Source organism: Macaca mulatta, chromosome X (genome assembly GCF_049350105.2).
Source record: "Macaca mulatta isolate MMU2019108-1 chromosome X, T2T-MMU8v2.0, whole genome shotgun sequence".
In the NCBI taxonomy this organism is placed as follows: Eukaryota; Metazoa; Chordata; class Mammalia; order Primates; family Cercopithecidae; genus Macaca; species Macaca mulatta.
In genome coordinates this window covers 32,293,286-32,318,994 of record NC_133426.1, presented here as the reverse complement: position 1 = coordinate 32,318,994, position 25,709 = coordinate 32,293,286, and the positions used below count along the sequence as shown (strand labels likewise).

Sequence of the window (25,709 nt, the reverse complement as noted above, 5' to 3'; positions counted from 1 at the left end):
GTGGGCAAAGGATATGAACAGACATTTCTCAAAAGAAGATATTCATACAGCCAACAGACACATGAAAAAATGCTCATCATCACTGGCCATCAGAGAAATGCAAATCAAAACCACAATGAGATACCATCTCACACCAGTTAGAATGGCAATCATTAAAAAGTCAGGAAACAACAGGTGCTGGAGAGGATGTGGAGAAATAGGAACACTTTTACACTGTTGGTGGGATTGTAAACTAGTTCAACCATTATGGAAAACAGTATGGCGATTCCTCAAGGATCTAGAACTAGATGTGCCATACGACCCAGCCATCCCATTACTACGTATATACCCAAAGGATTATAAATCATGCTGCTATAAAGACACATGCACACGTATGTTTATTGCGGCACTATTCACAATAACAAAGACTTGGAATCAACCCAAATGTCCATCAGTGACAGACTGGATTAAGAAAATGTGGCACATATACACCATGGAATACTATGCAGCCATAAAAAAGGATGAGTTTGTGTCCTTTGTAGGGACATGGATGCAGCTGGAAACCATCATTCTTAGCAAACTATCACAAGAACAGAAAACCAAACACCGCATGTTCTCACTCATAGGTGGGAACTGAACAATGAGATCACTTGGACTCGAGAAGGGGAACATCATACACCGGGGCCTATCCTGGGGAGGGGGGAGGGGGGAGGGATTGCATTGGGAGTTATACCTGATGTAAATGACCAGTTGATGGGTGCTGACGAGTTGATGGGTGCAGCACGCCAACATGGCACAAGTATACATATGTAACAAACTTGCACGTTATGCACATGTACCCTAGAACTTAAAGTATAATAATAATAATTAATAAATAAAAAAAAGAAAAAAAATACAGAAGTGGAAGCTACCAGGCCACTTAAGGACTTTTGCCATAACTGGCACTTGGACTATATTCTATTGGTCAAAGCAGTCAAAGAGTCAACCCAGATTTAAAGAGCTGAAGAAATAAACATCACCTCTTGATGAGGGAGTGGTAAGAGGAGCATGTACTGTGGGAGCTATTATTGCAGCCCTCTTTCGAAAATACTATCTACAGTCTGGGCGCGGTGGCTCACACCTGTAATCCTAGCACTTTGGGAAGCTGAGGCGGGTGGATCACCTGAGGTCAGGCGTTTGAGATCAGCCTGACCAACATGGTGAAACCCCGTCTCTGCTAAAAAGTATAAAAATTAGCTGGGCATGGTGGTGGGCACCTGTAATCGCAGCTACTTGGGAGGCTGAGGCAGGAGAATCACTTGAACCCAGGAGGCAGAGGTAGCAGTGAGCCAAGATAGTGCCATTGCACTCCAGCCTGGGTGACAGAGCGATGCTCCATCTAAAAAAAAAAAAAAAAAAAAAAACAGACTGCAGCCTGCTATTGGAAACTATCAATATTTTTGTTACCACCTTACTCCCTATGCATCTACTTCTTTCTTCTCTCTCTGTGCATGGACCTTTGCTCTTCCTCAATCCACTCTGCAAACTAGGGATTTCAGAAGCGCAATTTGTTAGCATATGTGACACAATTCCAAGCACTCACAGTTTGACCAGACTTTCTTCTGTCAATTCTAATTTTCTGAGATAAATTCTGATGATTCTCTCTTGACACAAGCATTTTCCACATTCTGATCACCCATAACATGGAGTTGTCCAGAATTATGTGGCCCAGACATGGTTGTTATTAGCCCATCTTTTTGAGGAGGATTAACATTTCCAGGATGAAAGGCCCTGGTCATAACCCCTCTAAAGCATCTGTTACTCCCAGCAATGCTTACTAATTATTCAAAGTTCTACTTTAACATCAACTCCCTTGTAACATCCTCCATACGAGCATTACTCCACCCTGCATACTTCTATCAAATTTTATAGATTCTGTGATGTTCCTTGCTCTATAAATAATGTCATGCACCTAGATGGATCCCTACTCCCAGATTCTAGGTTCCCAGAATGTATCAATATTTCTCACACAAGGTAGTTGTTCAACCAAAGAAGATCATGTATATGGTAATAAAATAAGATACATTTATATGAGTATTCTCTCATTTGTTTTAAGGCAGAATTCTAACCATTTAGGTAATTCATAATTAATTTGCCTCTATAATTGTTAGGATTAATATTCTAAGGAATAATATTAAGTTAGATCTGTGAATTTATAACCTTGCATAAACAGCTCCTTAACCACTTAGCCCATTTTCTTGGTATAATTCTCATTACTCAGTTCAGGGCTATAGTTCTCTCTGGAAACTGCTAAGCAAAACTGATGTTATCTTCTAATGATATGTATCAGAATTTACTCCAATTGGTGTAAATTCACTTACACTAATGTGCATTATACAAAATGATCCACATGATAATGTTATGGGCACTCTGGTATAACTTAGTTTCTTCTCTAAATTATAATAATCTAATAATAACTGAATTTTAAATTAGAATGACTTGACCACTAGCTGATTTTTATGAATTTGACAGAAATAAATAAATAAATGTATTGTTTTGGTATCCACATGCTGGAGAGATCCATGCCTATAACTGGCTCAGAAATTCGTATGTTAAATGCAGAATATACTTTACAGTAGAACTTGCTGAAAAATGTCTTTATTAAATATATAAATATTGAAATGTTTTATAGTTATCTAAAATTCAAAATCAGTATCTGCAGGAAGTCATCAAATATCTATCAGACAAATAACAATACCCATTTGGGGCATTTAACTTCCGTTTATTAAATTCATAGCTTCCCTGAAATTTAACTGAAATATGGCACATGGTGACTGACTAAACAACACTAAGGCCAGGCACGGTGGCTCACGCCCATAATCACAGCACTGTGGGAGGCTGAGACAGGAGAATTGCTTAAGGCCAGGATTTTGAGACAAGCCTGGGTCACCTAGCAAGACCCTGCCTGTACAATGAAATAAAATAAAATACAAAGAACGTGATTAAGGAGTATTTTCCACATGCAATTTTCTCATTATATCTCATCCCTGTCACAGTTAGCTGAATCTTACAGGTTAACATCTTGTCTTTGGTCAGATTTGAGTGTAACTTCAAAGATAAAACATATCAATTCTACATATAAGATATAAATTGCCTATTGAAAATGCTATCTGAAATAGTTGTTATTGACTCAAAATGATTATTGCTTTTCTCATAATAATCCCCTAGGGAAGAAATGAATCATTTCACTTTTGGTAATTTATGAAACTAAAAAATATTTACGATAATTCCATTTAGGTGATCCACCTGCCTCGGCCTCCCAGAGTGCTAGGATTACAGGCGTGAACCACCACTCTTGGCCAATTTATGGTCGCTTTAAAGGAAGCTACATGGTAGTGATGGTTTAGGAGAGTTTCTGAATTTCGTCTTCTTGGAAAGTTATTCTTTGTAGAGCATGTTAACTAATAATGCTATCCTCCCAACAGAAAATCCAATCTGATTTGACAAGTCATGAGATCAGTTTAGAAGAAATGAAGAAACATAACCAGGGGAAGGAGGCTGCCCAAAGAGTCCTGTCTCAGATTGATGTTGCACAGGTATATTTCATTTCCAAAACTAAGGAACATGTTTTTGTTTGGCATTATAACATAATCCAGTCTATATTAGACAACTTGATTATTGGCAAGATTGGATTTGAGGACATTATTTGAAAACTACAATTTGATGTCTAAACAATGAGTTTTTTGCTTTCTACATTTTAAAGATAAAATAGGTTAATTAATTACCTTTTATTTATTATAACATTAAGAAAAAACTGCTGAATTATTCTCCCAAATGTAGGTTTTCTCATGTTGGATGAATGGAAAAATATTGCTTTATTTTGTTTTTATTTTTCTGTATATCTTCAGAAATAAAGACAAAACTATTAATAAAAATATGACCAGTTATTGTTTGAAAGGCAAAATTAAATCAGTGCCTTGTTACACTGTCCTTACAGAAAAAATTGCAAGATGTCTCCATGAAGTTTCGATTATTTCAGAAGCCAGCCAATTTTGAGCAGCGTCTACAAGAAAGTAAGATGATTTTAGATGAAGTGAAGATGCACTTGCCTGCGTTGGAAACCAAGAGTGTGGAACAGGAAGTAGTACAGTCACAGTTAAATCATTGTGTGGTATGTATTTCTGTTGGCAAATATGCAGGTACCCCTTGACTTTCCTCATTAAGAAGTATCTTCTCTTTTATAAGAAAAAATTGTTTTCAGATAACCATAATAATTATACTATATAATTTTAAGATTGAGAACAAAAATTGGCACATGTATTGTGGCCTATTCTGTGTGTCTTTTTTGAATCTATAATTCTCCTAAGAACTGTGCAGAATGTAAAAATATGTTGCTTGTGTTTAATTTGTATGATTCTTTAAATATATTTTAAATGGAAATCTAGAAAGGAAATATATTAATGTAAAAATAGTAACAACAGTACTTGCAATAATCCTAACAACTGCATAAATAATGGATGCCAAGTAAGCTAAATGGCATACAGAAGCCACCTTTAATTCTTAAGGCTGATTACCTTAGAGAATTTAAGAACAAACAGCTGTTGAATGGCAAAGCAAGATTCCAATTCAGGTACTCTTATTCCAAACCTTAATAACTTTCCTTTAAACACCAGTACTGGATATACACTGAAATGCCATGAGACAACACAGAATTAAAAGGCATGGAAAGGTACAAATAGCTTATAGCATAAATCTGATTTAAACTTTGTAATATTGAGCGGTGTCCTATGTTGCTATAATTGGAAGTTGACCAACTAAGATGATTCCTCTGAAAATACAAAGCTGAGGTATGATTGCATCTACTAGAGTAACGTAAGTAGTATTATAACTCTACATGTACTATCGACCACTAGAGTAGAAAGTCGCATAAAATGAAAACACAGAATGTTGTTAACATTAAAGAGAAAACTAGTCTATTTAGTACTTGGTATTTTAAATAGTGTTTCTACATCTACTCCATAATATCAATGAAAAACAGATTACTTCAGATACATTGTAGTCATAACATCATGACTGGGAAAATATTTTTCTTTTTAACAAATATGTTAAATACATGTTCATGAAAAATATGAGGTATTCTTATTCAATAATATATTTTCATAACTCAAGCTTCTTTTTCTGTGATATAATTATGTTAATTATTCTCACCCCCAGAAAGAAACTTGGATTAGAAATGATAGAAAGTAGTTAATTGATATTAGATGAATAAGAATAGGAATATATGGGAACATATCCCATCTTAAATTTTGCAAAAAAAAAAAAAAAAAAAAAAAAAACACATAAATGACCCAAGTACATTATTCATGACTAATATTTGCAAAGTGAGCACTTTTCATTCTTTTCTAGAAACAGATCTCTAATGTTACCTTATAAAATATATCTACCAGTAAATATGAGCTGAGAACAATCTCACCTGTGTCCAGCTATGACTGTGCCCTGTGTCAATATGAAGGAAACTGCTCAAGGCACTTTCTGAATTGGCTTCTGGTTCTGGTTTAAATGTCAGGACCAATTCAAGCAGTTTTTTCATAAGAATATCCTTACACTGTTTAGTGTTTTCATTATTTAAGATGCTTTGTGGTATATACCATAATCATAGTCTTGCCTTCAAGAAATGTTTGCCTATTTATAAAAGTCTTACTGGCATGAACACAAATATAAATAATATTTCTCCTCTTTGTTTATAAATATTTTATTTGCCTATTGAATGAAATGATGTTAATGGCTAACAGTACCTTGAGGGAACTGTCATCATCAAAATAAAGCATTTAGATTTTTTTGAAGTTCAGAGAGTAAATAATTTAGAAAAATCTCTGATTCCAAATCAGCATAGTTGATTTTCAACATAATAATTAATTTCCGTGTTTCCAGATACACAGATATTTTTATATCTTCTAAGACAAGAGTAAAATGAAATAAAAAATATCATCTGGAAAGCTCAGTCAAAAGTCATAATTATTAGTAATAAAGGAATGTTAACATTAGTTGCCGAAGAGAGGATTAATATGGAAATAGGCATGTGACAATCAGATAATTGCCCAGCCTTTACAAAATGTTTTGTTTTAGACCTTACTTTTAAACTGAAAAAAAATAATAATAATAATAAATAAACCTGATTTTTGTTCTAATTCCATAAAAACAATTACCTACTAGCAAGTTTATTTTTTGGTAATACTAAAATAAGTACTGATAGTTTAGATTTATGACTAAACAAATTAAAGCAGAGATACATAATGTAAACTAATATATATGTATGTATACATATATACACACACATATATATTTGAATACATGGACATACACATACAAACACATATATTTCTAGGAAAATAGTTACAGAGCAAAATTAAGACATCAAGTGGTGTTGGAGTGGTGTTGGTGGTATAATTGTGCACATAGCTGTCTTCCAAAGTTATGACACTTGTCTTATGATGCTTTTTTTGTAGCAACCTATTTTTGTGAAACAATATGTGTGTGCTTTATAGTTGTGATGTACATGTGAATTGTAAATAATATTTTTATATCTGTTTATGTTTTTCATCAGCCCTTCGAAGAAAACAAATTTGAGTAATTTAATTAACATTGAAAATGACCTCACTTTGTTATATATGATACAATATGTATTAAAATTATGATCTAGAAATTTAGGTGTTTTACCTTACTAATATGTAAGTACCGTGAAAACAGCAGCGAATGTGTGCGTTTTGGCCACCACTGACTTCCCAGTGATTCAGATACTATCTGGTTCATAGTAACCACTCAATAAATACCCGATGAATGAGTGAATTAATTCATCTAAATTTATGGCTAGAATTATATAACTCCAACGTTTAAAATAGAAGTCATGTAAAATTCAGAATTGACATTTATGTTCATTGAACTAAATACATATATATATGTATCTCACAAGACACACATATATGATTAACCCTCAGTTTAATAAGAATAGCTGCAAATTACATGTATCTGCGTGTGTAGACAATTAAAAATAGAAATATTAAATCAACAGAAAATGCAAAAGATAGATATTGACCACTGCTACAAAATGCTACTCTATTAAAATTGTAAGCATGGACTAGCAATTAAGGGAATCTCTATTTCTTTCTGTTAATAATATTATGAAGTACTTTAACTCTACTGATTATTATGTTTTGTTTTATGTTTAAACTTAGAACTTGTATAAAAGTCTGAGTGAAGTGAAGTCTGAAGTGGAAATGGTGATAAAGACTGGACGTCAGATTGTACAGAAAAAGCAGACGGAAAATCCCAAAGAACTCGATGAAAGAGTAACAGCTTTGAAACTGCATTATAATGAGCTGGGAGCAAAGGTGTGTGCATGCTGAGACCACAAACACTTCTTTCCACTTTCCTTATAAATTGTAAAGCAAGGGGAAGTAAATTATGTATGATTAGAGTCTTAGAAATTCTAAACAACTCTCTCTCTCTCCCTCTCTCTCTCTCTCTATATATATGTATACACATACACACACACACACACAAAGATGAACATATACACATATTTCCATGTGGAATTCTCATTAAGAAACAATAATTAATCATTGAGGCTCTGCGGCTCTGCTTTTTCAGATTGAAAAATATGTAACTTTCAGGGAGGTTTTTCCTGCTCCATGAGATAGTTATAAAAGGGTGTTTTTATTCTAATTGCTCCTTATTTTCATTATATAAATCTACTTGTGATGACTTGAAGACTGGTAAATATCATAAACTGTATCTATTTATATTTAGGTCTAATGTAGTTAACATATTCTACATAGGCCACATTAAGTATAAAAATTACACAGTAATTATTTCCCCATATGGCCAAGACTTGCAAAATCTATCACACTTGGCTAATAAGATAGCATGGATAGCCAGTTAAGACCTATGGCTCTGTAATTATTTTTGTATCATTGTCCTGATCAGAGTCTCATGACCCCACTCCATCTCACTGTTAATTCAAGATGCCTACATCTCCTCTTTCCAAAACTGTGGGATGTCTAGGATAGTTATCTCACTTCGCTCAACTCAAATATTTTGTATAGATTTAGAGCTTTGATAGTTTAAAATTATGATAGTAAGTAGTCTCTTCACTCTGTTGATAGTTTCTTTTGCTGAGAAGAAGCTTTTTAGTTTGTTGCAATAACAGTCATCTAGTTTTCCTCTTGTTGCCTGTGCTTTGGGAGTCAGATAAAAAAAAAATGTTTGCGCAGACCACTATCAGGAAGCTTTTACCTGTTTTCTTCAAATCATTTTACAGGTTCAGGTTTTAAGTCTTAAGTCCATTTTGAATTGGCTTTTTATATGGTGTGAGATAAATGTCCAATTGCATTCTCCTGCATTTGGATATCTAATTTCTCAGAACCATTTATCTAAGAGAATGTCCTTTTTTCATTGTGTGTTCTTAGCACTTTGGTTGATCAGTTGATCATAAATATGTGGATTTATTTTTGGGCTCTCTGTTCTGTTCCTTTGGTCTATATGTCTGTTTTTATACTACTATCCTGCTCTTTTAATTACTAGAGCATTATAGAATACTTTTGAATCAGGTAATTATGATACCTCCAGTTTTGTTCTTTTGGCTTAAGATTGCTTTGGCTATTCTGGGTCTTTTGTTGTTCAAAATGAAATTTAGGATTGTTTCTTTTACATCTGCCAAAAATGTCACTGGAATTTTAATAGGGGTTGCATCGAGTCTGTAAATTGCTTTGAGTGGTACAGACATCTTAACAATATTATTTATTCCAACCCGTGAATATAGGATGTCTTTCCATAAACGGATATCTTACTACTTCCAAAAATGGACTTCTAACATTTTAATTTCATTCTGACTGAAAGAACTGAATTTCATGGAGGATAAAAAGTTACATTTTTATAAGTCAGGCTCTCAACTTTAGTGAATAGAACAACATCACTGATAAAATTGTCTGTCACCTCATCTTAGACAGAAATACAAATGTCCATGTTTAAGAAATAGCTAAGGAGAGGCATATTTCTTGTATCTCACCCTGAAAGTAGATTGAAGGTTATATCTTGAAGATATTAATTGCAAATTCCTTATCATAGAAAGTAAATTTTAGAATTAAATTGAAATCTGAAAATAACCATTTTTGTTAGTTGATAGTCTTTTTTTTATATTTTAAAAACCCTCTAATTTATATTTGGTATGTTTTAAACAAGTTTGTTGCCATCCTATAACAAAAGATTCTCCTACTTTGTTACAAAATAAGGAAACAAAATAAGGAACACTGATACTCAATTGATGGGAAAGCATTATGTTAATCTTGAAATAAAATACATTTCAACTGCTTGTTTGGTCTACTGGGGTACCTTTGGAATGAGATACCTTTGTATCCTCTAGAGAAATGTATCATTGTTTTAAAGATCACCACAGAGAGAAAAGTTGTATCTGCACTGGATATCTCATTCCAGTGCTTATCAATTTTTATAGATGCCAATTATTTCATATTTAACATCATTTATGAAGGGCTGAATCTCTAGTCTCAAATCTATTGGAGATTGAATAATCTCTAATATCCTAATGCTACAGCTTCAGTTCTGGAAACATGTGCTTTTTTATAATTATAAATTATAAATTTTAAATTAATAAAATAAATGTATGTTATCATTATAAATTACAAATTTTCAGTTTCTAATTTAGCCTGTGTGACTTTATACTAAAATAATGCATGGATGAGTATTTTTTAAATTAAGAAAATTCACATTTTGGTAAAGGGGAGTTTCTCAGTTTACTTTTTAAAATAGAGTTGTGTGTGGACTTTTTATTTGTCAAGGGAATTTTTACAAAATCATTGCAAGAGTAAATTTAGCATAAAATAACAGGCTAAATCAATTAGAATTTAAAACAATAAAAGTGACATTAGATGAATAATAGTGCCCTGAGTTGATTATTATTCAGAAATGAATGATTCTCATAATGATATAAAACCCTATTTATTCCTGAAAATACATATTTGAGAGCTTGTGTTTCTTCTAACCATTTGCCACATAGTAGTATCCTTAAAGCAAAATAAAAGTGTATGAAGAAATCATAATATCACAGAAAACAGCAAAAACATAGGCCAAAAATTTGTTTTTGAAGTAAATATTGATTTAGAAACATTTATGACTGAGGGATCATGTATAAATACCATCTTATAAAAATGCTGTAAGTCCTGTATTCTTTGGCTGAGAGTAAAAATATTGTCTGCATTTTGACTCAAAATATTTTCAACAGCAGTAGCTTTGTCTGATAAAAGCAAAGGCAACAAAGGGAATTTTATTACATTATTCTTTTTATATAAGAAGGAACCCTTCTGTTTTAATCATCTTCAGAATTTACATGGTTCTGTCTGCGTCAATTCAGTATGCATTACCTTTTTGGAGTAATCAACTCCAGCTGCCATAACAAAATAAAATAAACCTGATGGCTTAAACAACACAAATTGATTTCTCCAAGTTCTGGAGTCTGGGAGTGCAAGATCAAGGGGCTGGTCCATTTGATTCCTGAAGAGTACTTTCTTCTTGTCTTACATTTTCACTGTATTCTTATATGGTGATGAGTGGGGAGAGAAATATAATTTATTAAGAGATACTAAACCTAGTACCATTGATGTAATAATACCTATAATCCCTTTTTATTTCTCTATGCTCTGATTTTTATGGAAATATACACAAATAGCAATACTAATATCATCCCGTAAATACATTGTTAACTTCCTGAAACAATGACTACTAAAACATTTTACTGCAGGTGGCATTCTGTTAAATGTATCCATTCCTTGCATACACACACAAAGTATAAAACTCAATTTTCCTTAAGATGGCAGTGTCTCCTGTTTTTTAAAAATGTATTTAGCTGGAAATAAACAAAATGAAATAAATAAAAATCAATAATGCATTAGCTCTGGGAAGATAGAATTTCTTTGAAATATTGAATCTGGAATCATTTTTCTACCAGTAGTGCATAGGAAAAAATATGCATAGAAACACACCGTAAGGTATATTTTCTCCCACCCACCCCCCATGCACCCTTACAACACAAATAAATTTCTTGCAGCCAAAAGGGCAGATGCTTTTACTTAGTGAAAAACATCACACACCGGGGCCTATCATGGGGAGGGGGGAGGGGGGAGGGATTGCCTTGGGAGTTATACCTGATGTAAATGACGAGTTGATGGGTGCTGACGAGTTGATGGGTGCAGCACACCAACATGGCACAAGTATACATATGTAACAAACCTGCATGTTATGCACATGTACCCTAGAACTTAAAGTATAATAATAAATAAATAAAAGAAGAAAAAAAATAGAAGGGAAAATCTGTTTTAAATAAATGAATTTACAGCCTCAGCAACTAAATGTTTTCTAAATGTACACACACCTCTCCTAAAGAAAATAATGAATTTTGTTATTTGGAATTGGAATTGTTATCAGGGTTCCAGAATATTTATTTTGATTGTAGCATTTTAGATGCTTTATACATATTTTCATCTTTGGTGTTTTTCTTGCTTATAGCTAGATTCTTGTTTCGGTTGCACACACAGACACACACACACACATATATATTTGTGTATATATATATATGACTGATATATATATATATTTGTGTATATATATATGTATCAGTCAGTGGTACCTATTATGCCTAGGGCATGATGCACAAATGCTGGTGGTGGTATTTTAACCAATTCCATTACAATTGAAATTAATCTGGACTCTACCTTTCGGATCTCTTAGCAACAAAAGCCAAATCTTGTCCGTGTTTTATTTACCTGTAAGGTAGTAAAATAGATGGAAATAAAGCTTTTGCTCTGTACATTCAGGCACAGTTTTTTATTGAACCATCCCTAAAGGTAAATAAGGAGAATAAAGGAAGGGTTTGAGGTCTTACAGTATGTCAAGCTCTCTCAAAATGTTGTCTGGTTTTACCCTCAGAATATTCCTATGTTCTATTAATAAGTATATAATCCCATTTGATAGATGTGTTAACAGAGTAAAATGAGGTGTTCTGCCAAAAATCATACTCAAGTTGTGAGTCCACTAGGTATTGCAGAGCCTCACATACTTATATTCCATCATGCTGTTTCTGCAGAGCCAAATATTTATATCTACTGTTCAGATTCCCAGTCTTCATGACAGAAAAGGGTTTAAAAACAAATATATATATATATATATATATATATATATATATAGTGAAAACATATAACAACAACAACAAAAACAAACAAAAGCACCAGGAGCAACTTTTAAGAGTTTAAACTCTTTATGTGTAAATTCTACCAGTTATAATTTATAATTAATGATTTGCAAGTCTTCATTCATTCCTTTATTCCATATATAAAGCATATTTAGCAAATCCTTTCTTTGTTCAAGGAACTTTCAGGGGTATAGGGGAGTAATCTAAAGATGTGTGAGACAAGAAGATTTGCCTTTAAGAAATTGTAATTTACCTGGCTTTTGTTGATGATTTGACTGCATTTAGTAGAAAGAGATGCTGGGCTTTTTATTAAACCAACCAACTGAAAATATTAACAAAATATAGGCACATCTGACAAGGTGGTAGAGAAATACAAATTTGTTTATTTCTTATGTGAGAATATGGATAATTTGCTTTTGAGGTCTTGGTATCAAACACTGAGAACAGGAGTACAGGATCAAGTCATGAGTTTTTCTATTAATGGGGATGAATATTGTCTTCGCATTCATCTTTTTGTTCCTATTGGATGGCAAAATTGTGTTTAAGGAGGAAGTCACCTATTCACTGTATTGTTTTTAAGCAGATGTAAGATACTTTAAAGATGCAATGAGGATACAATTGATAATTCTAGGTATTACACAAATACTTTTACCTTTTGAGAGAATTAATCTTCTGTCTTCATTTCGGTTCCTTACCAGCATGAGCAAGCCTCATTTATATATAGAGGATCGTAAACCTTCTTGCCATATTGTTGACAAATGACAGTAAGTTTTCAGTGAGAAATGAGTTTTATCTTCAGTTTGACTTGTATCATTTTATTTATCATAAACTTTGGCCATAAATTATCTTATATTAGAGAAAAATTCTTATAGCTTTCTTTTCTACCATGACAACATACAAGACCCTCTCTTTTGGACAGACGATCTCATCTGCCCTAGACAATTTTTATTTACTCTGAATATTCAGAATATATGATTTTATAAAATATTATTTTAAAACCTGTAAGAAAATAGTTATTTTAAATAAAAGACATATAAAAGTTCCAAATAAGTGGTTATAACTAAATTTGAATTACAGAGTAAACCAAATTACATTTTATTATACTTCTTTTCAGGTAACAGAAAGAAAGCAACAGTTGGAGAAATGCTTAAAACTGTCCCGTAAGATGCGAAAGGAAATGAATGTCTTGACAGAATGGCTGGCAGCTACAGATATGGAATTGACAAAGAGATCAGCAGTTGAAGGAATGCCTAGTAATTTGGATTCTGAAGTTGCCTGGGGAAAGGTAAAACCTATATCACCGAAGGTTATTTTGAATGTGCGTGAAAACACATAGTAATATGATTTTGTAAGGAAGTATTAACATGTAGCAATAATAGCATTATAAATATTGTTTCATTTTCCCTTTCTTAAAAATTCATCTGTGCTTTTCAGGACCATGATAAAACCAATGGTAAGCTTTAGCAAGAGTCTCTCCAAATCTTCCTTAGAGTTCAGTAAATTATGAATAAGACCTTAAAAAATACATAGGTCATTAGTCTGAAAATTGGTCCAGAGATGAGATCCTATAACATACTGGCTTGCCTAAGACGATACTGCCCAAATGAATCCCACAGTCATGAAGAGGACAAGGACACAGAGATTGAAGACAGTTGGGCTAGACAGGACTTGCAAGATTAGCATATTGCCAAAGTCACATTTCAGAAAGAATCTTGAGGTGTCTATGCAGGGGCTATCATTCCCATCACCAAATGACAGAGAGGCTCCTGTAATTGTTAGCTGTTAAATTCTTGCCCTTTCTCTGATGGCCAGTCATTTCATGCTGCTTAGAACTTAAGTGAAGAGACTCACAGCTTAATACTTTTTTTACAGTTTATTCATTACCAGATTACTTGAAAGTGTGTTGATATAAAGAAAATAGCTGATACTGATAACGTGTTTTACCTCAAAATTTGCCAATGTGTTAGGCCATTTACACCCACTTGATATTTTAAAGTTACCAAATTAACTAGATGTATAAGAAGTTTGTGCTTTATTTTTAATTCAATGTGGCTATCCAGATGATTCAAAGTTGGGAAATTTTCAGTACATTATGTAAAAACTTACAATCATATAAATGAGACCCAAACTGAAAACCGTCTTTATGTACATTCAGAGAACAAGTAGTAATATATTTTGTTCCATAAAATATTTTCACATAAATAGTAGTGAATTAAATTGTTTTTCTTCTCTTTCAGAATAAATTTAATGTTAGATAAGATGTTGAATTATAGTTATTCAGGATCGTATATGAGATTACTATAGCAAGAAAAAGTATATACAGGTTAAAACTCACATTAGCCTTATTTTTTCTTATCATTCAAACATATTACTTGAGGTACTTTTGCATTAGCCTCCCCATGAAATCATTCAAATATTATAAGGTAATGAACTTTGCAAAGGTTTCTAGGTTATCCTTGTCATATAGAAGGCTTGAAGAGTCTGGAGAATTGTCTGCTTGTTGAATCTACCTGGAAAATATTTTTCATAAAGTCAAGGAGCAGAGCTAATTTGAGATCTAGTAAAAAAAAACAAAGCTTAGAAAGCTGGAATTTATTTTCTTTCTTTGTAGAATAAAGATAATTTATCACTCTATCTAGATCTTTTGAAACACTAAGCTGTTAATGACATACTCTAAAATCTCTTACTTGTCATATAAAAAGTATATTCATTTGCATCTAAATTACAGAACTTTTTTTTTTTTACCAATTTATTTGGAAGGTACTCATTATTTCTTTAAAAATAATAAACATAAAAAGATACGCCCTGCAGATCTAAGTCAGTCACATTTATGATAATCATTCTAATAATTTAGCATAAAATTCAAACTCTCATATATGAAACCCCATGACTATTGAGTACATTCTCATTTCTCATGGTTTCTTGGTAGGTGGAGAGCTTGATTCAAGCTATAAGTTTCAATTGCTGTTTCAAAAGATAAATGTAAAATTTTAAAAAAATAAAAAATTAAATTCTTTTTTTTTTTTTTTTTTTTTGAGACAGAGTCGCTCTGTTGCCCAGGCTGGAGTGCAGTGGCCAGATCTCAGCTCACTGCAAGCTCCGCCTCCCAGGTTTATGCCATTCTCCTGCCTCAGCCTCCTGAGTAGCTGGGACTACAGGCGTCCGCCACCTCGCCCGGCTAGTTTTTTGTATTTTTTAGTGGAGACGAGGTTTCACCATGTTAGCCAGGATGGTCTCGATCTCCTGACCTCGTGATCCGCCCATCTCGGCCTCCCAGAGTGCTGGGATTACAGGCTTGAGCCACCACGCCCGGCCCAAATTAAATTCATTTAAATGCAATACATTAAACATAGTTGCCAGTCATTCCAAGTATTTGGAATGTGACTGCAGAAAGTTGAATATCTAGAGTCAATTTCTTTTTTATTATTTTTTAAAAATTTTAGACAATTTAATTTATATCTGCTGAATTTCTCTCAGTTGCATTGACCTAAGAACATTATTTTTGTATGAAAATATTTGAACATCTAGTTTCAAATATTCAAATACATAAAAATGTCAATTACTCATGAAGTGATTATTTGACCTTTAGTTTATCCAAACAAAGCATAATTTCAAGTACATTGACTATAGCTAAATATTATCTGTTTTATCTTAAAGTATCTGAATTATATTTAATATAAAATTCCAGAAAAATTATTTAGGGTGACTTAAAGAGATACATATGGCACAACTTGACAAGCCTAAATAAATGGGAAAACTAGGAAAAGGAAAATTATAGTAGATAAATAATAAAAAAAAAAGTGCATAGAAATATATCCACAATGTCTCATGGGTGGTGGAATGGACAGGGAACAATAAAGTTACAAATTGACACCAAGCTTCCTAACAGACAAAACCAAGAGGTAAACATATTTATGAGACCCAAAGTTTCTAAATTATTAAAATAATAATTAAAATAATTTTAACTTTACTAGTAGTATGTTAGCTTTTTGCTAGAACTTAGTGCCAGAAGAAAATAAATGGGAGGGTCATAAAGGTGATAACAAGCTGATTAATATTCTTATAATAAACAATAAGAATGTTTGTTTATTTTTTTTCTACCAACATGGCTCCATGCAATAGAAAACTTTAGTGCTAAAGGGCCATTCAGGAAAAGCAATTCTATCAGAGGAAAAAATATTGGAGCAGAAGTCTAAAGTACTCTAGCAATTGTTTTCAGATTCTTAGATTCTCTATTTTATTAATTTTTAATTTTGTATGGATACATAGTAGGTGTATATATTTACGAATTACATGAGATTTTTATACAGGTATGCAATATGTAATTATCACATCATGTAACCTTTCGTGAATATGCTTTCCTGCAACTGAGCTTTTAAGTAGAATTAGGCATCAGAGATTTGAAAGTTATTTTCTCTGAATACAGAAGAAAATGTTTCTGTATCTTTTTCCTGGAAAGAAGCCAGATTGTTTCTTGCTGATAACACATTTGTATACTTGGCCCTATATGTAATTGGAAAGCAGGGTTTCATATTCATGTGTATGTCATAGTACTAGAAGGCTTCAATAGCTAAAAATTTTTGCTAACATAGAGTTTTGTGTTTGAACCAGTCACAGAGAAATTGGCTATTGAGCCTTTTCGTGCCAAGCATAATTGAAGAAAGAAAACTCACCATCAACAACTCAAAATATGTTGACTTCTCTAGGAACCTGTATCAATCTCTCAGTGAATAGATTTATTTGAAAACACAGTTGGGCTATTATTTTAGCTATAAAAGCTATTGAAAATAAAGCTCAGTAGTACTCTTTTGATGATGGCAATCAAAAGGTGAAGTGAGAATGTTTTATAGGGGGCATGAAGTATCAAGTACTGAGTGTGATGAAAATTAATGTAGTGGTCAATGATAATACTAAGTCTAAATGTACTAGTTTTTCCTATGATTTGAGAAAACTAGAATTCACTTTTCAAGATCAAAATTAGCAAAGGATTTGGAAGTATTGTTCCAGTTGGAGAATCAGAAGTCACCTTAAAAACAATATAGATTTTACTAATCTATAGTAGTATAGATTTCATAAAGTCTTCATGTGACAAAAGTTTTAGGGTTTTGGTTTTTAACTAACCATGTTATATAATTGAGAAAATTTCCTATCCTAAATTAGAAAAGTATAAGGATATTTAAAGTTCAATTCAGTTTTTCTTACATCACAAAGCTGAGAAAAATGAATCTAACGTTAAAATCAGATAATCAGTCTAGTCTTCCATGGTCTGGCTTATTGTATTCGTGTCACCAATGCTGTTTATCAGAAATCCCTGTCATATCAAATCAAGCCCTTCCACAATGATCTAACACTTGAGTTTTTATGAGAAAAAAAATAACTGGATTCTCTATACTCATTTCACCTCCTTACTGTGGCTGTGGGCAGGCCCCAGACGCATTGTCTATAATATAAACTATGTTGGTGACCACCAAAGCAGTCAGGCATTCTTGCTGTTTCTCCATTTCCTACTAGTTTGTGTTATTTAATTAATTTAATAATATTTCATCACCTATCTATGGATCCATAGTTCATGTGAAAGCAGTTTTCCAGTACCACGGAAATTCTAAATAAGGTCCCATCAGAGCTATCATTTAGGCCTACCATAAAATACATAGAATTAATAAGTCAGCCGCATGCACCTTCAGAGCAGTATTACTAGCATTGAGATAAATTATTCCAACTTATAGGGAAACCAAATAGATACTGAAAGGAAGAGTTTATTCTTATTTATTTATTTTGAGATGGAATCTTGCTCTTGTTGCCCAGACTGGAGTGCAATGGCCCGATCTCGGTTCACTGCAACCTCCGCCTCCCAGGTTCAAGCGATTCTCCTGCCCCAGCCTCCTGGGTAGCTCGGATTACAGACACCCGCCACCATGCCCTGCTAATTTTTTGTATTTTCAGAAGAGGCGGGGTTTCACCATTTTGGTCAGGCTGGTCTCAAATTCCTGACCTCAGGTCATCCACCTGCCTCAGCCTCCCAAAGTGCTGGGATTACAGATGTGAGTCACCGCACCCGGCCAGGAGAGTTTCTTATACTGGCCAAAATATCAGTTATGTTCTTTATAAACTGGGCATAGGCTTAGGGGGGCAATTCACCATTTATTTTCTAATGCTGTCCCCTTTAGAAAGGAAGGGGAAGGTTGCCTAAAATGATGAAAGAGATGTTATAAAAGTCAAGCTTCTTGAGAAATATAGTAAAATTGGAAACACCTTAAATGTTGCAGGGTGATACCATTTACAAAAAGGATAAAATATGTAGAAATATACATTATTAAGTTATATATAATATATAGTAAAAGCAGAAACATGTGTGGGAAGTAATATAAACTGAATATAAAACAAGAGCTATCTCTATGAGGAAAGACAAAAGAATTGAGTGGGATGTGAACAGGACGCTTAAATGATATTTGTAATATTTCATTCCTTAAGATGTGTTATGCATACAGAAGTAATGATTACATCTGGTATACTATGTGTCTAAAATAACATATGAGAACATAAGAAAATATACAAAACCAAATGCTTGGGATTTTTCCTTTTGGAAACCCCACTAGCCAGGTTCTGTCAGAAAAATCTTAGTAATTAAAGAACACCTACTTGATGAGAATTACTGGTTTCAAAAGAGCATACCCACTGTTCATCTGGTTTGGCTAAGCATTGACCAAAGATTCTCCTGATTGAGCAACAGGACAGGAACCTAGCAGATTAATTTCAGCAAGATGAATAAGGAACACTGTCTTCCCAGTTTTTAAACAGGATGTTTCTATGTGTTTTTTTTTGTTTTTTTGTTTTTTTTTACTTTATTGTCTATGTTGAAGCATGATTGACAGATTCTTATCAATGATTCCTGTGTGAAAATAGAGTCAAGGGAATGAATAGCGCAAACTGAGAACTGAGAATTTTCATCAAAGTGGAACCAAAAGTTAGCCTGTGAATGGTCGGTTTGTGTGGCAGCAGTGATGTTCTGCTATCCTTAAGATCACTTCTATTCAGAGAGAATCGTTGTTAGAGAGGACAGATCTGTAAGTCACTGGGTGAGGTAACATCAGAACTGAAGGTCGTCTGAAAATGATCTTATTTCCCTTTTTGTAAACAAGACAAGTGTGCAAAAAGCTCCATATCCCTTTCTCTGTTTCTCGATTACTTTCTTTTTTAAATTACTTTAGATTCAGGGGTTACATGTGCAGGTTTGTTACATGGGTCTATTGTGTAACAATTCTAAAATTCATATGAAACCAAAAAGGAGCCCGAATAGCCAAAGCAATCCTAAGCCAAAAGAACAAAGTTGAAGGCATTACATTGCCTCACTTCAAAATATACTACAAAACTGTAGTAACCCAACCAGCATAATACTGTTACAGATAAAGACACATAGATCAATGGAACGAATAGAGAACTCAGAAATAAAGCTGCACACCTACAACCAACTGATTTTTGCCGAAGTTGGCAAAAATAAGCAACAGAGAAAGGACACCTTATTCATTAAATGTTGCTGAGATAGCTGACTAGCAATATATAGAGGAATGAACTTGGACCCCTACCTTTCACCGTAAATAAAAATTAACTCAAGGAGGATTAAAGTTTTAAATGTAAGTCCTCAAACTACTAAAAATCCTAGAAGAAAACCTAGGAAAAGTTCTTCTGGACACTGGCTTAGGCAAAGAATTTATGACCAAGACCTCAATGACAAATGCAACAAAAACAAAAATTGACAAATGGGACTTGATTAAATTAAAGCTTCTGTACAGAAAAAGAAACAATCAACACAGTAAGCAGATAACTTCCAGAATGGGAGAAAATATATGCAAACTATGCATCTGACAGAAGAATAATATCCAGAATCTATAAGGAACTTAAACTTGTCAACAAGAAATTAAAAAATAAAAAAACACATTAAAAACAGGACAAAGAATGTGAATAGACACTCCTCAAAAGAAGATATACAAGCGGCCAATAAGCATATGAAAAAATCTTCAACATCACTAATCATCAGAGAGATGCCAATTAAACCCTAAATAAGATAGTATCTCACACCAGTCAGAATGGCTTTTGTTAAAAAGTCAGAAAATAACAGATGTTGATTGCTTTCATAGGGTGACCATGATTAGATTTCTAATAGTCATTCACTCTCCTAAGGATTTCAAAGTCATGTGGGTCCAGGATCCTTAATATGAGGATTAATGTTACCATGGAAACCATGAAAAGAGCTGAGCTAGTAGGAGCCATATCAATTCTAGCCAACTTCTTGAGCTTCCTAATAGAGAACAATGCCTAAGAAACTCACCAAGAGGAAGGTAAATTAATTAGAGTCAGTTAAATGAGAGCAGAGATGGGCAAACTATAATTGGTAGGCCTAATCCATTCAGCCACCTTCTTTTCTACAGCCCATGGGCTGAAAATTGTTTTTATGTAAATGGTTGGAGAAAATTAAAAGAAGAACTACATATTTCAAGACACATAAAAATTATTAAAAAGGCAAATGTCAGTGCCTATACATAAGACTTTATTGAGATGTATCAATTTATATTTGATTATTTTTTCTGGCTGCTTTTGTGCTACAACAGCAGAGTTGAATAATTGTGACAGAGACTACATGGCACACAAAGCCTAGAACAACTACTGTGTGGCCATTTACAGAACATATTCAAACTCCTGAACTAGAGGAAAGCTAATATAGAAGCAGTGCCCTGTTTGACCCTAGAATTTTGCCATGTCTTCTTGAATGAGCATCAGAGGTTTGGCATTTCTAGGATCCTTTTGATAGGCCAGGGGCATTGTAGAATTGGTCTTTGCTAAATAGAATGATTCATGTAAGTTTTCTTCCTGCTCAAAATTCAATAGTCACACATTCCAAACCATAGATACTAGAATGCATAGCCCTTCTAAAAGATAGTGGGTGGTGCATGACACAATTTAAGATGTTTAAAGATACCATCTACTTGAAGGGATTTATGAATTCAAGAATATCTTAGGTATTCTAATTCTTAATGAGCCCACAGAGAAAGAATGGGAGAACTTCCAGAAGTAGCTAGGATGTGGTCAGGGTTGATTAACTGAAGGGACAGCTGCAAGTAAGAAAACTGTCCTGTCTGCCCTTACTCTATGACCACGCTTCCAAATTATAGTTATATAAAAAAAAAGAATAATTTTTAAAAGTATGCCAAATTGTTTAAAAGGTAAAGAATTTTTTAAAAATTAAAATGACAGGAGGAAAACCATTTGAGAATATTAACAAATGAGATAAAAGATTGATGATGAAAACTGAAAATTTAAACTATTAATGCTAATTGGAACTTCCCACAGCCACATAGCCCTTTCACTGTATTTTTAAATTCAATCTTCTTCAATCAGAGTAGTATTAAAGAGGGTAAAATTAATGTTAAGATTTTAAAAATATGAATCACTCCTAGCTAGCTGCATGGTCCAGACAACAACAGTGCCACGAGGCAGCCATCACAGTGACATTTATCACCCCATAAATCTTTAGATACTTTTCCTTTTCTGTTAATGGAATTTTCTAGGCTGAGGTGAGAAACACTGATAGCTGTAGAATAGAGATGATGGAAGGAAATGGCAAGGCAATCTACAGGAGATTACTACCACCTGAAGAGTTTGAATATCGGAACTGCACAAGTTCCTTGAGCTGTCATGATACCCCCTACTCTCTTGGACTGTTATGTAGGCAATAATATTTCATTCAGCAAAAGGACAGGGAAAAACGTCTATTTTGCTCACTGGTATTTCCCATATACATAAGATATTGCCTGACACATAGGACTTACTTATGAAATACCTATTTAAACATAACCTGCAAATTAACGGTTGAAAATTATAATGACAAATCAGTTCTTAAGAGAAAAAATGCTGATGTGAATCTAAAATTTTACAAGTTTTAGAACAAAAATAATCACGTGATCAAATGTTTCAGTTTTATAGATGGAAAAATACAAGTCCTGGTACATAGCAAAACTGTAACTGGAATCCAATACTATGCCTGATTTTAACAGTTTTTTCCACTATACCAGATTATCATAAGAAATCTTATTTTCTAGTAATTTTAAAGTAATCTAAGCTTAAAGCAACAAAAAAGCTACTCATTTACAGTAAGAATGAAACAAACCATGGCTAAATTTCAAGAGCAGACAATGTAAGTCCTCATTAAAATAATAAAATGAAAACCTATGTATCTATCACTGATTATAGTCTGTAGTCTGTCCCCACTGGTGTGTTTTTTAGATTTCATATATTGTTTGTTAATATCTTAAAATCACTCTGATTAGTTGAGTGTAAGTAAATCAATCTGAATATCCCATTACTGGCCAATATCGTTTAGCATATGAATTGAGCATGAAAATATAACCACAGGAAAGTAAATATGTATGTGCTTAATTGGGGGTTTACTTCCCTGATGATCATCATGTTTGGGAAACACAAGCTTTGACAAAGTCTAATCTATATGATTTTCTGATTTAATCACTAACATTTTATTTCTAATATTGTTTTAATCATCAAAAATTCCAACTCAGTTAAATAATTTAGTTCCATTAAACCTCTAAATATCCATGGTGCCATCTAAAATTTCAACTGGTAGAATAAGATTTTCTGGAAAAAAAATTTGGTCCTATAGTATGTTCATCCTACCGCCTGTTTTATTAACAGTAGTCTTAGTATGCCAAGAGTTGCCTGAGAGGAACACACACATAGACACACACACATGCACGCACACAAAAATGGTATTAATAAATTTAACTCAAGGTGTTAAATGAAGAATAACCTATGTCTAAATAGCCACTTGTTTAACAAGTTACTGTGTTTTTCACATTTATTTTGGAAACAAAGTTTGATAATATTTAACATCAGGAAGAACAATTACTAGTTCCTCAATTATCCTTTCGCTTTCAGTTTACTTTTAGAATTTAATGACTGTCACTCAATAAAAACTTATAATGCATCTTCCTGTTTGCCTGTGGTTTTCAACGTTGGTTGCACATCAAAATCACCCGAGAAACTTGAAAAGTATACCAATGTTTAGGGCCCACTTCCAGAGATTCTGATTTAATTGGTCTAACTGTAACCAGCTCTCTCATTCAGCAAAGTTGAGAATCACTAGATAATGTGATACAAGATCCACGAATTTCAAGTTGTCTGGTGAGAACTGAATTCAGCTCAGTCAACCATGTCTTGTATATATATTTTTTAAACAGTCAGCTTTCAGAGTTTAAAGAGATCTGGTTTCTGGTCCTAGATTATCTGGATAACTGCCTCAACTCGTCACTCCTCTTAGCTATAAAAATATAAGAACTATTACTTACCCTAAAGTTTGTTATACTCTCATTCCCATGAAAAATTACATATCTTCTTTTTTAAAAGCAAGCACAGTAATTTATCTGTGAAGTGAAATAACACTAGCAGATCATTAACTTAGTGCAATGAATGCATCAAGCAGCTGTTACTTAGAAAATAGAACATCTGTTAAATGCCATTGGAGTCACTATTCACTGTCATTATAGTTAGAGCTGTTATTTCTGTTCTGTTCATTCTGCTTTCATGAAATTCTTCTTTAATAATACATTATTATTAAAAAGTCAATACATATTGCTATAGAATCCACTATTTAATGTTTTATGTTCTTTTTGAATTTATCATTGTATTATTCTGTCATATTAGCCTAACAGTAAAATATGTCCTAAACCTCTGGCCTTGATAGAGTCATGCTGGGGGCTGAAAAAGCAATTAGCATCTCATTTCCTCATGTTTAAGACATGGTAGATTGTGTGATGCACCATTGATATGATTACAGCTGCTGAGAATTTAAAAAAACAAAAAACAGAAAACAAAAAACAAAAAAACAAAACAAAACAAAAAAAAACTACCACTTTCAAGGTAAACCTAAATTGTATGTTACATCTCAATTTCCGAATCCTTAAAATGTGACAAATGCACATCTTAGAACTGCAGTAATATGGCAATGTATTCCTTTTCTTTCCATGAATATGTTACGTAGCTAAAAGGTAAAAGAACTCTCTCCGGTTCCCTGTGATCAGAAATGGTATAATATTTGCAAATACTAAGTGTAGAACTCACTTGGGTAAGGGGACCTCTCAAGATGCCTTTTATGGATATTTTAGTCAGTCTTTTATTCATATTACAGGAAACATGCGTAAGAGAAAGGAATAGCTAAAATAAGCCCAAATTTAATTGAGTCCTAGTAAAGGGAGGAATCTACAAGGAAATGATGTTAAGGTACATAGTTAAATAAATGTGGTGCTGATTGAAGATAGGTTCTAGAGAACAGGACACTCTTAAGATAATAAAATTTGGTTAAAAAGAGGGAGTAGGCTGGGCACAGTGGCTCACGCCTGTAATCCCAGCACTTTGGGAGGCCAAGACGGGCGGATCACGGGGTCAGGAGATCGAGACCATACTGGTTAACACGGTGAAACCCCATCTCTACTAAAAATACAAAAAAATTAGCCAGGCGTGGTGGCGGGTGCCTGTAGTCCCAGCTACTTGGGAGCCTAAGGCAGGAGAATGGAGTGAACCTGGGAGGCGGAGCTTACAGTGAGCCGAGATTGTGCCACTGCACTCCAGCCTGGGCGACAGTGCGAGACTCCGTCTCAAAATAAATAAAATGAAATAAAATAAATAAATAAATAAATAAATGGTGAAAATAACAGGAGATCAGACAGAGAAGTTATCTTAAGAATATAAGTCCCTGAGAAATTCCAAGAAAATTTGTGGAAGGTATTGGAAAACTTGTTAAAATGTGAAATGGGTAGAGGAGAGAATGGAGGTTAAATGAGCTACATTTGTTTACCCTGAAGGAAAATATTTGTAAAGGTGTTCCTATGGGACCAGATAATTGTTCCAATAATTTTTACTGTTCTACCATTAAATAAAAATGATGAAAAATGCTGATGGTATAATCAGCAGAGACCAATGGAGATGGTTTTTTCATCTTGCTACTGTATCAGTGAAGTGAGTTGATAGCTGAACCCTGAACCTAACATGCCATTTTAAATTTCTACAAGCAATTAAACTTGTGGATATGGGGAATGAATCAGAATGCATTCTTCATCCTTCCCATCAACATGGGGTATGACTTCACTGGAATAAATTAACTCATTATACTCATTCTTTTATAATAGGGAAATTAGAGTAGCATTTACAAATTATTATGGCTAAGAAGTAGACAGCAAATTTGTTTGAAATCATGGAAGTTAGTGCTTAGTATTTGGACTATTTATACTGGAGTTATCAAATGTTACAAAGTAACATATGGAAAATAAATAATATGTTAGACATTGTGGCAATTTATAGTTTAATTGGACTTTACTTATGTCAGACATTTTCCCCTTTATCATAAAAACCCTTAGTGCCAAGTATATAGTTTGCCTTCAACTTCTCTTGAGTCTCCTGAAGGTGGACTTACAATCATGTCATAGGTCAAATT

At 33.4% G+C, this 25,709-nt stretch overlaps 1 protein-coding gene across 9 annotated transcripts in view; it reads left to right on the top strand.

Moving 5' to 3' along the window:
* The window catches only part of DMD (dystrophin), a 2,157,177-nt gene that overhangs the window by 842,905 nt on the left and 1,288,563 nt on the right, over positions 1-25,709 (top strand). For all 9 annotated transcript variants that reach the window (XM_077988314.1, XM_077988313.1, XM_028842274.2 and 6 more), the window contains 4 exons: positions 3,444-3,554; positions 3,956-4,129; positions 7,191-7,346; positions 13,329-13,499. In XM_077988314.1, coding sequence (XP_077844440.1) covers positions 3,444-3,554; positions 3,956-4,129; positions 7,191-7,346; positions 13,329-13,499 — 612 coding nt within the window. The remainder of the gene's footprint in view (positions 1-3,443; positions 3,555-3,955; positions 4,130-7,190; positions 7,347-13,328; positions 13,500-25,709) is intronic.